This window comes from Monodon monoceros, unplaced genomic scaffold (genome assembly GCF_005190385.1).
Source record: "Monodon monoceros isolate NGI ecotype Baffin Bay Population unplaced genomic scaffold, NGI_Narwhal_1 Super_Scaffold_13, whole genome shotgun sequence".
Classification (NCBI taxonomy): Eukaryota; Metazoa; Chordata; class Mammalia; order Artiodactyla; family Monodontidae; genus Monodon; species Monodon monoceros.
This window is the reverse complement of record NW_021703769.1, coordinates 65,808,424-65,822,309: the sequence shown is the minus strand read 5'-3', so window position 1 is coordinate 65,822,309 and position 13,886 is coordinate 65,808,424. Positions and strand designations below refer to the sequence as shown.

Below are 13,886 nucleotides of genomic sequence, written 5' to 3'. Positions count from 1 at the left end.
TCCAGTAGTCCCAGCGCCATTGTTGAAGAGATGATTCTTTCCTCATTGAATGGCCTTGGCACCCCTGTTGAAAGTTCTTATTTTAGTTCCTCTTTTCCTTCACCTCTGCTTCTAGAGGTCTCTGGTGCCTCTAGTCTCTGAACCTTTGGTAATTCTGTATTTTGCGTTGGTCGGCTTTCTGCGCTGCCAGGTTAGGATTCAGTTTTCTCTGGTCTACTCATATTTACATCATTAGTTTTTTGAGTCTTATTTCAGTTGTCATTCTTTGACTTGGGAGCTTTTTTGTTTATTTTCTAGTTGTTGTGTTTTCAGGCATGTGCTTTTGTTTGTTTAAATTGTTTTCTAATTTTAGTTGCATTATAGTAAAAAATAGCCAATCATCACCTTGTCCAGAAAACCTTTCCTCACTTCCCCCACCCCAGACTGGCTGACTGACTTCTGCTCTCCTGTGTTCCAGTGTAGCTTCTGCTAATCTCTGACACTAGCACGTTGTATGGAAATGCTCTGTTCTCTATCCTTCCTACCAAACTGTGAAATTCTCTGCAGTTGGGACTACACTTTGCTTTATCTTTCTGTACCTAGCAGTTTAGTGTACTTCGTAATACACAGCAAGAGCCCAGTTAACGTTTGTTTAACTGAAAATTTCCCCCAATCCCCCTTCATACCCCAATTGCTTACAGTTAACACTAAGTCTCTATTTATAAATGAATTTGGTGAGGTCCAAGCTTATATAGTCTAGCCAGAGAGCGCCTTTGTTGGAAGAATATACCACTAGTGAATATGCGTAAGCCTCTGTTCTTTACAAAGGCCTCATCAATATTTTGTTGGTGCATATGAGGCTACTGTCTTCCCCAGTTCACCGGTGAGGGAGCTGAGACTTAGAGAGGTTAGGTCACGGGCCCAGGTCACACAGTTGGTAGTGATGGGCCTGGACTATGAATGCGGAGCTTGATTTCTGAGCAGTTGAGTGGTATCCTCTCATCTCATTGGCAGTCCTGATCACTTTTAGCAGAACTGGTCTTCCCAGCCTTACTTCTGCCAAGAACCTGGGAAATGAGCCTGTTAATTGTCTCAGATTCAGACTTCTATTTATTTTTCTCATACCAAAGTTTAAGGTGGTTGTGAAGTGAAATCTGCTGCCCTTTTGTGATTTCTCTATGGTATTTAAGCTTAAAAAGTTTTCTTTCCTCTAATAGCTTGGTGAAGATTCAGTTCTTCCTTATTTCTAGTTTCTGTGTTCTCGTTTCTAAACTCTAATTAATCTGGAATTTATTTGAGTATTAACTCTGTATGTTAATAGGTTCAACAAATCTCCTATTGCTGGATATTTAGGTTATTGCTGGAATTTTGCTATGGATACTTTTGTGTAAACCACCTTTTATTTTATTCTCCTTTTGGTGATATTGTTATTATTTCTTTGGTGTGGTAGTGGTGGAGGGCTTCTTCTGTTCTCCAGTTTGGGGTATCATTTCCTTAGGCTATACTTCCAAAGGATTAAAGAAATGAGCAATTATTTAGTCAAGCATTTATTGAGTTCCTACTAAGTGCAGGACCTTGTGCTAGGTGCTGAATTGCTAATGCTAAGTACCTCTGATTGACAGATAGCTCTGCTTTGGGGCATGTCTGAAGACCTGGTTTTTAGCAACCAGCACTGTGCCTGTCAAACATATATTTTTGTTCACTTTATTGTAGGTCAATCCAGGCTAGTTGATTGTATTAAAGTTCCGTAATGGCTGTGAGTTTCTTATAAGTCTGGGTCTAAAGTGGGGAAAAGAAGCTGCTGTTGGAATATTGAAGATCATTCTACATGTACTAGTCTTTATTTTTTATTAAACTTTTTTTATTTGCTTGCTGCTTGTATGGCCTCACTTTAAGTTTGTCTCAGTGGGTCATCTCTGCAAACTTGCCATTCTAAAACTAATATTCATTGAAGTGAAGAGTTTTAATTTGCAGTTTTTAAGGTAGTAGGTGGTAGGTAAGGCGAGTTTAAATGAAATAATGGATGCAAAAAATTTTCTTATGACTAGATGAGTAATCTCAAAGTACGTCATTTGTTCCTTTTTTCAATTGCAGCTTAAATAACATAATGACAACTTCTTAATTTCTCTAATGGGTAAATTTTTTGTAATGAAAGAATAAAAAATTTTGAAGACATAAAGTAAGTTTTCATTTTGTTTTAGGAATCCACTTAAACAACAACCTAAACCACTTGAAATTTGGCTTGGATCATTATAGACTGTCTTCTTCTACACAAGCAGCAGCAAAGCAGGGGAGAGCGGACTTAACCCCCACGACAGCAGGAAGCGACAAGATTGTTCTGTTAGTGTGTAACCGAGCCTGCACTGGGCAGCAAGGGAAAAGGTGAAGACCAATTTATTTTCCAATAAATATTGAGACTTTAAAAGTCTAATATTTTCAAATGTTTTAAAAAGTAGGGATAAAAAAATCCTTACTTTTAGTAGTTAATTGTTGATTCTGATATTTAGAAAGAGCATGTGTGTAAATTGACCTGATTTGAGGGGTTGGGAGGGGGAGAAGATAAAATTAGGATGATAAGATCTGAGTTAGAATGGCTCCCAAGCTCATGTAGTTTTTAAAGGCACATTTCTCTTGTATATTTTCAGCTCAAGATCCTCCTGGGTATCTAGACCTATAGACCTATATCCAGCTACTTTCTTTACAGCAGTTTTTCTTCTATTAATTCTTAACAAATCTACTTGGATGGCATGTGCACCTCAGTCTTGTGTTCCAAACTGAACTCATTGTGTTTCCCTATAAACCTGACCCTCCAGTATTTCCTGGCTTGGCAAATGGCACCAGTATTCATTCAGCTGCATGTAGTCAGACATTTGGGAGTTCGAAATCTCTCTCAAATCTGTTTCCTTCTGTAAGAATTTATGGGAGTTACTTTTCTTTCTTTTTTTTTTTTTTTTTCCTAAACATCTTTATTGGAGTATACTTGCTTTACAATGTTATGTTAGTTTCTGTATGGGAGTTACTTTTAAAGTAACTTTATCACAATAGTAATGTAACTTGAGTAATAACAAGATATGGATGTGTCTCAGGGAGGAAGGATACTGTGTTTCTAATATTTGTCAGAGTAGCATTTGTATTAACTTTTTAAAATGTTGCTTTGAAATAAGTTTCTTATTTAAGAATGGTAAATAATGTAAAAGCAAAATGTGTTGATTTATATATTTATGATGTTCATTAGCAGCTACTTTAGTGTACAGTGTGTTGGCCACTATTCTGAACACTAGGGATACAGCAGGATCTGTGTGTTCTCATGGAGCTTGCATCCTAGTTAGGACAGAGCCACTAAAGACAAGTAAACACATTTAACTTCAGACAGTCGTTGTCACTTTGAAGATGTTAAAACATGCAGGTGTGATAGAACGTGCTGGTGGGGTCTCTAGCAAAACTGTATTAGAGAGGGAGGCGAGGGGGGCCTCCCTGAGGACGCAGCAGCTGGGCTGAGCCGAGTGGGAAGGTGCGAACTGTGTGAGCCTCTTGGGAAGGGATCCCGTGAAGAGGGGACATCGAGTACAAAGATGCTGAGATTATGGCTGAGTAATATTCTATTGTATATATGTACCACATCTTTATCCAGTCCTCTGCTGATGGACGTTTAGGGTGCTTCCACGTCTTGATTCCTGTAAATAGTGCTGCTGTGAACATTGGGGTGCAGGTATCTTTTCAGATTATGGTTTTCTCTGGATATTACCGGGGGAAAGGGGGCAAGGGATAAATTGGGAGATTGGGATTGACATATACATACTACTATATATAAAATAGATAACTAATGAGGACCTACTTGTATAGCACAGGGAATTCTACTCAGTACTCTCTAATCCCCTATGTGGGAAAAGAATCTAAAAAAGAGTGGATATATGTATATGTATAACTGATTCACTTTGCTGTACACCTGAAACTAACACAACATTGTAAATCAACTATACTCCAATGAAAATTAAAAAGAAAAAAAGTTGCTGAGATCAGAAGGAGCTTGGCATGTTTAAGGGACAGAAGAAAAGGCAGCTCATCGTATTTATATAAAATAAAGAAATTATGAAATCCCTTTCATGATGCTAGTCTCTTAAAAGTGAGGGCATTGTCATGTGAAAAATATGGCTACTGATTTACACATCGTGCTTGTAACTTATTTCGCATCACAGTTGTCTTTAGGAAGGTAGGCTCACTCTTGAGTACTACTGTGAGTAAACTGGTACTTGTTAGGAGCGGGTTTCTTGGTGACCTTAGCACCCCTGCTTTGGCCTGAGTCAGCGTTTATCTGTTTGTTTATTCACTTGTTCATTCATTCATTCAGCATCTACTGTTCTCTAGGTATGGCTGTTTGGGCTAGGAAGATAAGTCGGTCACAGTTCCTGCTGTCAGGTAACACGGTCTGTTGGTGGAGGCAGCAGAATAAACAGGCAGTATTTGTAGTGCAGCAGAGCTCAGGGAACAGATCAACAGGGTGCCAGTGGCTCCTTCTGCGGATGACTAGGAAATAGCTTAAAAGAAGAGTGAGAAGGGTAGTCCAGACTGAGGGAATTGGCTGTACGTTGGCGGTGTGAGCCGGACGCATTCAGAGCACAGCATGCAGGTCTGAATGGCTGGGGCTTGGGTGAGAGTTAAGGCTAGGCCAGTGCTCCTCCACGTTGGCTGCATATTAGAATCACCTGGGGAGCTCCTCAAACAGCCTTAGTGCTCCAGCCACAGACCAGAGGGATTGCAGCAGAATCTCAGGGGAACCATTGTGTTTTAAAGTTCCCTCACTGATTTCAGCCTGCAGCCACTGCTGAGAACCATGGTTCTGCCTCTGATTCCCTAACGCCTGTGAGCTCAGCACTGGATAGGAAACCTGGCAGGGGCCATGTGACTTCTGCCCTAGGCTAGGAGCTGACTTTTAGTGTCACTTGCTTGCCAGTGCCTTCCTTGTTGTCAGGCCACCTGGATGTGGCTGCCTCGCTGCTAGACCTTCCAGCCCTGTCTTTTCCTCTGGCACCTAACCCCTTATGCGTTTGACCCATGCTGCTTGCTAGACTCGTGTCCACTCCCACCTGCTTTCCTCCCCATCTCCACTAATCCTGTCATCTTATTACCAGGCACCATACTCTATTAGAAGCCATTTTGGTGTATGAGTTGTTAAATTTCATTTAGAAATCTCAGTTTCCCTTCTGACTGTTTCATCCACTTATGAGAGTATTAAATTTCCTGTTTGTTTTATTTTGAGAACTGTCCTAAAACTAATTGTATTGTGATTCCATTTAAAAAGATCATGAATAAGGAGTTACAGTATTAAAGGAATTCTCATACTTTTTAAGGTGATTATAATATTTATGTGTGCTAGATTTGGACTACCTTTTGTGCTGCACTTAGAGAAGACAATAGCATGGGACCTTCTGCAGAGGGAAATCTTGGAGAAGATGAAGTATTTCTTGAGGCCCACAGTTGGCATTCAGGTGTGTAAGCCTTTTGGTACTCCGGCATAGCATGTGTGTACCCAGTGAAGAAAGTCATTACGGTGAGATTGGAAGTTCAGACCTTTGCCCTTAGGGAAGACCAGACACTGAGCTGGAATGCTGGGGAGCCCTGGAGAAAAGCTGCGTAGTAAAATCTGCTGTGTTCAGGTTTTCCAGAATGAGGACTGTTCCTCATTTTATGAAGGGAGTTGACCACTGCACGGTTTTCCATGCACTGCCAGGTGTTCCTTTATAATGTTTGTCCAATAAAGTTTAGCACATGATCGGCTTGGAGAGATTTTGTAGACTATATATTTTCAAAATTATGATTTCTTTGTTAAGGTATCCATGGAAAACTTATATTAATGTTCAGCTAAAGTAACATATTACTTGTCTTGCATAACATATTTGGTATGTAAATTGCATTTGGGGCAATCATATTTAAAGTGTATTAGAGTGGCTCAACAGCCTCACGGAATGTTGTAGAGAAGCATTTTGCAAAACAGTTTGCTCTCCCTCTAATCTGTTTTGGAAATGCCCCAGTGAACCACATGCCCTCGAAGAGAAACTCAGCCTGATTTGCCTTTGCCATTTGTTGCAGGTGTGTCCATTCAGTTTGCGAGTGGTCAGCGTTGTGGGAATAACATACTTGCTGCCCCAGGAGGAGCAGCCCCTGTGCCACCCAACAGTAGAAAGGTAAAAAAAAAAAATCACCTTCTAGACTTTCATATATGTTTGTGTGTAATTTCTAGTGATGTCTGATGTAATTTCCACATAAGTGTGGTGGGTCCTCCAGGCTCACTTAGAAAGTAAACACTTATTTTACTTTTGATTCATATTTGAGTAGGATACGTTTTATGATCTTTTTTGGAATCGGGAAAGCCTAGAGTACTGATGTTAGGAAAGTAAATTGATTGGCCTCAGGACCGCAGATGAATTGCACTTTCATATTCACCAAGATAAAAGTTTTCCAAAGTAGAATTCTAATCATAACACTTTCCTCCTTGAAATCCTTAAATGGTAACCCGTGGCCTCAAAGATAAAGCCCCAGTTTCCACAGTATGTGAAGTTCTCCACAGTTTGAACCCTGACTACTTCCCTTCTGTCAGGCCTCTTTCTTCTCCCCACTATATTAAACATTCAGCAGCATCAAAGTACTGAGGGTTGTTTGAACGCACAATATGGTTTTACGTGTGCCTTTGCACGTGTAGTTTCCTCTGTTGATAATTCATTCCTTTTGAGCCTCTCTTCACAGTGTCCCTCCTCTCCCCCTTAGAATTATCTTCTCCCCTCTGCTATCTGCTTTTACATACTTCTGTTATTAATAAAGTAATAAAGATATGTGTATATAGACACACGATACATATATGGATACATATAAATATAAAAACACATTATTGTTTTTATTATAATGACTTTTTCAACAAATATCGTAGTGCCCTGCATTTCAGGATTCCAAAAAAGTACACAACATGGTTCTGTTTGAAAGCAACTCACTGTTTGGTTTTAGAGATTAGAGTTAATAGATAATGATCCAAAACATTGCAAAACTTAAAAACTATTTGATGGGTAATACTGACTGTTAATGCTGAGTATCTCAGGAGATGGCGAAGGAGCCAAGGAGCTCAGGGGAAATAAGTGAGGTGAAACTTGAGGGGTGCCTTGTAGGAAGGCACAGTTTACATTGGTGTGGGCATGGTCCAGGGACCAAGCATGGCCTATGGGGGCAGGTGGAGAGATGCAGGAGCAGAGTTTGTTCCCAGAGAGACTATCGTCCCGTCCAGTCTCTATTGATTTGGTGAGATATTGGACGAAAATTGGAAAGATCATAACATCTAAGAGTTATTGTGGATAACCTTATAGTGTGGTACTAAATTTATTCCAATATCTTTATTTCCATATTGAATATTTTAATTTAAGGATTTTTCAGTCCAGTTGTAATCAAGTTATTAAATAAGAGTTTATAATGGTCAGAAACCTTTTCTGATGGGGAACGATGATGAAGATTTTCAGCAATCACACTATGATTTCAGATTTCAGATCGGATGTATATTTAATTAAAATCATTTATTTAGAAAGTAATACGTGACTTCCTTCCCCATCCTATAGGGCACTAAAATCTTGTGGACCAGGTGGCACTGCTCATGTGAAATTAGTGGTAGAATGGGACAAGGAGACAAAAGATTTGTAAGTATTTTTTTTACTTAGTGTTTGTAGAGTCATTGTCTTAATTATCACTATAATAGCATACCTTTGATCTTTCAAATTAGCTGAAACACAAACCTCTGTTTTCTTTAGCTAAGTATCCAAGTGTGTTGCTGATCCTTTATTTAAGTAATTTATTATTTCTCTCCTACACATTCTGTCGTCTGGATCCCAAAACCTTAGAACATTTGTTTGCTGCTAATGAGACAGAAGCTATATATTCATTAACTACTGTGTAGGTCAAATTACTTTTTTTATTACAGACCCATTAACTCTAGCAAGTTATGCCAAATGCATGCCCTTTGTTACAGAGGACAAGAATATATGATTAATCAGTACAGTTTGTGCCCAATCCCAGAAAAAACAATTCCAAGTTATTTCTTGAAAATAACATTATAGATAGAGAACGTCTCACGACATTTTGGAACATAGAAAAGTTGGATTGCCACTTTTACTTTCTTATATATTGACCTTTTTGGTTATGAATTTACAGCCACGTTGTGAAGCTGTTAATTGTATTTTGTATCAGTTTTCCAAGACATTCTCTAATACATGCTCTTTCTCCCCTGATCGCAGCTTGTTTGTAAATACCGAAGATGAGTATATCCCTGATGCAGAAAGTGTCCGGCTGCAAAGGGAGCGTCACCATCAGCCTCAAACTTGCACTTTATCCCAGTGTTTCCAACTCTACACCAAAGAGGAGCGGGTAAGGGTTGGGCAGCATTTGTTGGGTGGTGAAGGTAGTAGGGAGGGCCCAGGGCAAGATGACAGTGGAGAAACAAATTATGCACCAGAAAACTCCGCAAGGATTTTTGCATTTACGTAGGTTCTGCACATGTGATGTGCATCTTAGTGTTATTCCTCTTAGGATTTTAACAAAAAGTAGTTTAAATTTCTGGAAAACCTTGATTAAATGAAATGCTCTAGACATGAACCTTTGTATAGTTCCTTTTTTTTTTTTTTTTTTTTACTTCTTAGTGGTTAATGATAAAGTTATATTTTTGTTTCAATTTAGAGATTTTAAATTATTTTCCTTAGTAACTAGATCAGTGGTTCTCAACTTTTTGGAACTAAGAGCATAGGTGCCATTTTAATTAAAATTAATTAAAATTAAAAATTCAGTTCCTTAGTCGCATTAGCCACATTTCAAGGGCTCAGGAGACACATGTGGCTAGTGACTCGTATTGGACAATGTAGATAGAGACATAAAGTTCTGTTGGACAATGCTTTAGACCACTTAGCATAGTGTTTGCAGATCGTAGGTACTCAGTAAATATTTGAATGAATGGATGGACAAATAGTGGATAGGACCCTTGCCTATGTGTTTTTTTTTTTTTTCAACAGGAATATTTAATAACAAGGTAGATAACATGTTTATCTAACATATATTTTTATATAACTGAAGCGAAAGCAAAACATCCTGTTGTTGGATAAATATGGCCTGCTGTATGTGTGTACACTGCAGTGCAATTAAAAAAATACTGTAAATATAATTTCAGAACTTCAGAATTTGAATAGGTGCCAGTATTCTGTCCTTTTTTCATATGGGAAAAGAAAATTCCTTTGAAAATCATTTGAAGCTTGGAGCAGAATTCTATAGCTATATTCTTAGTATCACTCTGGAGAGTCTTCATGATTCAGGTGATACAAGGGAAGCTTCAGTTCAGCCTTCCTTTCGGAGAAGACATTCCAGCTTTCATGAGCTCATCAACCAGGAGGATATTGGTGGCAATCACAGTGCAGGAGTGAAGAAGCTGTTTCTTTACATAGTAGTGTTCCCATATGCCTCCCATTGGCTTACCTGGGTTCAGGTCCACACCCACAAGCTGACCTGAATGTTCTGCTTGGACTCAAACTAGTGTTTCCTGAAGGTCCAAACCAGAGTTCTGAGCAAGAGCCTTGTGAATAATGAGCACTGCATTAGCAAATACTTGAACTCCCAAGTTGGGCCCTGCCCTTTACACTGACTGGGCTTTTATTTAATCAGGGCTTCTGCCATTGCCACTTGCACTGCACCAGTACCTGGAATGACACAGCCATCATCAATAACATTTTTAACAGCTGTCAAGCCACCTTTGAGTGCATCTTTGATTTGCATGAGTGTGTACTTATTTGGTCCTTTGACCAGTAATGTGACGGACGTTACGTTTCTCAATAAAGTCAAACTTCTCTGCTCCCAGTGTGTAGTCATAGACAAGTCCTGCATTTCCCAAACAATCAGGATTTAGGTCATCAATAGTATTTAGAGCTACCCCACCACGAGCAAGCATCAGCCTTTCCACATATCTCTTAGGTCTGTGCAGAACTACTATGCCTTCTTTTGCAAGAGCATCTAAGGCAAAGGGGTCAATTCCCTTTTGATTAATAACAACAAATCCTTTATCTGAATCACCACCACACTTTCTTTCAAAGTTCTATTATTTTTTTAACTCCATCTTCAGCGAATTTTCTTTCAGTCTTTACTAATTTCTCTCTTCTGCACGCTTATTAAAAAAAAACCAGAATTCACTTCTGTTTTTTCATATTCTAAATGGCACATTTCGTATGAAGATGTATGCATCTTCTACTTTTTTTTTCATATCAGGATGCCATGTCCCATGATCCAAAACAAGACCTCTGATTAAGCTTGTATAGGCTTCAGATTTATGTTTCATCCCTGTGATCTCAACCATGAAGGGGTCACTACGTTCATCTTGCTTTTTAATGGCCAAAATGGAGTCCACTGCAGCGTCTGTTAAAACGTCAGCAAGTTTAGCATGAATTTTAGTATGTAGAGATGTTCTGGCCACGTCTGTAAGTGTTTCACTGTTCATCTCTTTGCATATTTTGACTAGTTGCCAAAACTGAAGTGCCTTTTTCTTTGCAGCTTCAAATCCTTCTGTTATTATTTTGAGATGAAGATCCTATAACAAACACATGGTTACAAAACCACCACTAATACTAGCGATCTTCAGTTAGATGCAACTATAGTTCGTGATAAAGCAGATTTATGGAAGGATATTCTGGATCATTCATACCCTTTAATACAACTAATATGATGTGCTGACTTTCTGAATACTTTACAAAGGATAAATAAGCTTTCAGGGTAGAGGAAAAGAACAGACATTGCTCTAGCACAGAGTTGAAACCAAGGAACTAAGGCACTCTTGGTGTTCACTGTGCAACAGGCCTTTGTGGTTTTTAAACCTCTCCAGGTTCAGGCGCCTTGAGAAACCTTGACAAGAGCTCTTGGAGTTCATCTGATTTTGAGTTGATGTTTAGGATCATAATTCTGGCTACTGATTCTTACTGCTCACTCTTGCATATAGGGAATCATGCAATTTCAGGGTCAGAGGGGGCTTTAAAATTTCTTTTTTCTAATGGTTGAGTTCTGCCTAATTTCAAATAGGTGATTATCCAGCCGCTGTTTTTCAGAGACACCATTTTCTCTTAGGGTATCTCTGATGGTGACTGACGTTAGCCTGAAATATGTCCCTGGTTGCTACAGCCAGCAGGTGAACTCTCAGGTCGTCAAGAACAGAGGACTGGTCTTCATTTTCTTCTACTTGTTTGTCCTTCAAATATTTGAAAATAGTTTTAATCTTCTAAGTCTTTTCTCCCCCAAGCAGTTAACAGCTAATTCCTTTAATAGTTTTTCATTAGACGTATTTTTCCAATCTTGGGCTTATATAAATAATTGGCTTTGAAACTGGTTGATCACATGCTGTATGTAGCACCTTATCCTATTTAGCTTTTTTTTTTTAAATTGATTTGGGAGATGTCTGAGAATGTCACAAAGCTTAAAGGTGAGCAGATCTACTAGATGATAACATTGGTATTCTACAGAACATCTCGCTGATCTTTCAAGCTAGCCAGATACATTTTAATAGGGCTTTGTTCATTCAGTACATGTCTGTTGAGTACATACTATGTGCCAGGTACTGTGCTAGGAACTGGGAATATAGCAGGGACCAAGACAGACAACAGTTTTGCCCTCAGCTTGTTTACAGTGTAGTGGGGATAAACAGATAAGTAAAGGAAGCAAAGGTCTTGGGGTCAGAGGAAGGTTGAGAAAAGAAATGAGGCCACTGTGGCTGGGGCACAGCAGGTGAGAGAATCCATCCTGGTCGTAAAATAACCCCAGCATGTCTAGCAGTGTCCGGCCCATGGAAGGCATTCAGCAAATCTGTGCCGCAGTGAACGAATGAGTGAGTGTTCCTTGGGGAGCTCAGTCACTGGGTCCAAAAATAACAGTCCAGATATGGAAGAGGAGGAGGTCAGACTTAGCAGTGGGCTGTGTGACGATAACTTTGGGGTCGCGTTGTCTTCAAGCTCAGTATGATCAGCAGTGTCATGTGGGTGTCAGCCGCTGTTGGCTACCTAAGGGTGCTTTAGAAACAGTGTCCAGAACTCAGATGGTGATAGCACTGCTCTTCTCATTGCCTTAGGTGTTCACTGTTAAGAGACTGACATCCGGGGCCCAAGCAGAGAGTGTGGATAGGGGATGGCGCGGCTGAGTATATCTGACGAAGGAGACCTTAAGTGAGGATCTGATAGTTATTTTCACATACCTCGAGGGCCATCCTGTGGATAAGGGGTTGGACTTAATTTTAGCTAAAAAGCAGAATTAGAGATTGGAAATTACAGGGAGAGTGATTTTGTCTTAATAAGAGGAAGAACTTTGTAACAGACTGCCTGAAAGTGGAACAGCTGCCTCTGGGGCTAGTCACCTTCCTTGCTGGGCAGTTAGCGAGGCTGGCCACGCTCCAAGGGTGCTCTGCAGGCCTAGCAGCTCTTTGTGGCAGTTTACAACGAGATAAGTACAGAAGTCGAGCAGTATTGTAGAAACTGTCAAAGCTGCCAGACATTGTCTTGACATTCTTACTGTATCTTATCAAAGAGTATCTGTTTATGATGTATTGGAAATTAAAAAACAAATAACAACCTGTTCCTTTACCGCGAGCACTGGGCTGATGGCCACGTCCGTAGACAGTTAGCGTGTTAGCACAGATGTGGACGTGCCAGATGACAGTTAGGTTCCTCCTGCCTAACTTTCTTTTTTTTTTTTAACATCTTTATTGGAGTATAATTGCTTTACAATGGTGTGTTAGTTTCTGCTTTATAACAAAGTGAATCAGCTATGCATATACATATATCCCCATATCTCTTCCCTCTTGCGTCTCCCTCCCCACCTCTCTAGGTGGTCACAAAGCACCGAGCTGATCTCCCTGTGCTATGCCTGCCTAAGTTTCTGATTCACTGCTATCCACCCAGACTTCTGTCTCCCCCCATCTTTCCTACACACATGACAGGATCTCCCTCTCAGGAAAAATAACTCCCTCACTTCTGCTTCCCTTTCAAACTACTGTGCTGGTCTTTCTCTCCTTTTCTGTGTAACTTTACCGTTTAGTGATTTCAGGTCTTTCCCTTTCCTCCCTTCCAAACCTCTTGTCATCTGTCTGACTTGCGTTTCTGACATTGCGCTCCGAAGTTCTCGGGGCCCATAGTTTGCTCAGTTCAGTGGCCTCTGCTCAGTCTGCATTTGACCTCTCCGTGGGATATGGTACTGATAACCACCCTGTTCTTGCCACTCTCTTTTCTTGGTGTGCATAAAAGGAATGCTTCTGATTTGCCTATTTTTCTGACTGCGCAGCCTCAGGTTCTGGTGGTTTCTCGACCTTTGTGTTTCCCTTAAAAGTTGGCCTTCTGCAAGATTCTGTCCTTGGCTTCTTTCTCTTCCATCTGAGTGGGCATTGCCATCTGTTCCCGTGGCTTCCCTTACCTCATTGTGTTGATGGTCCCAGATCTGATGCATCTTCTGAAATCCAGGGAGATTTTAAGAATCTCTCTTACCAGACATGCTCTGTTAGTACCTTTGTGTTGTCATCCTGAAACCCTTGCCTGCAGAGGTGACATACGTGGATTCGAGGCCTCAGATTGATGTTGAGGAAGATCTTGCTGGTAGCAGGATGGGGAGGATTGTTGGGAGCAGTTTGATGCCTGGGGGAGAGAGGACAGTTAAGAGACTTGAGGAAGTCCAGGTAAGAGTGAGTGAGGACTTTGAATTACGGTGGATGGAGAGGAGGAGACGGTGTGAGGAATGGCAGAGAGTGTTACGTCGGATGGACGTGGAGCAGAGGAAGAGGGAAGGGCTTGAGGCTTTGGGTTAACCCCCCGTGTTCTGCTCTTGACGGGTGGTTGTGGTATTTGCTGGGGTAGGACATACAGGAGGAGGAG

The 13,886-nt window shown here is 40.3% G+C and overlaps 1 protein-coding gene, 1 non-coding gene and 1 pseudogene across 2 annotated transcripts in view; 1 reads left to right on the top strand and 2 right to left on the bottom strand.

Moving 5' to 3' along the window:
* Positions 1-13,886, top strand: part of USP31 (ubiquitin specific peptidase 31) — a 68,853-nt gene that overhangs the window by 41,220 nt on the left and 13,747 nt on the right. Inside the window, exons 7-11 of the mRNA XM_029221686.1 lie at positions 2,181-2,361; positions 5,354-5,465; positions 6,067-6,161; positions 7,575-7,652; positions 8,247-8,376. Coding sequence (XP_029077519.1) covers positions 2,181-2,361; positions 5,354-5,465; positions 6,067-6,161; positions 7,575-7,652; positions 8,247-8,376 — 596 coding nt within the window. The remainder of the gene's footprint in view (positions 1-2,180; positions 2,362-5,353; positions 5,466-6,066; positions 6,162-7,574; positions 7,653-8,246; positions 8,377-13,886) is intronic.
* Positions 9,329-10,564, bottom strand: LOC114893873 (annotated as a pseudogene).
* Positions 10,706-10,834, bottom strand: LOC114895081. Its single transcript, XR_003793393.1, has one exon. It is a non-coding gene; the product is annotated as a small nucleolar RNA SNORA22 (small nucleolar RNA).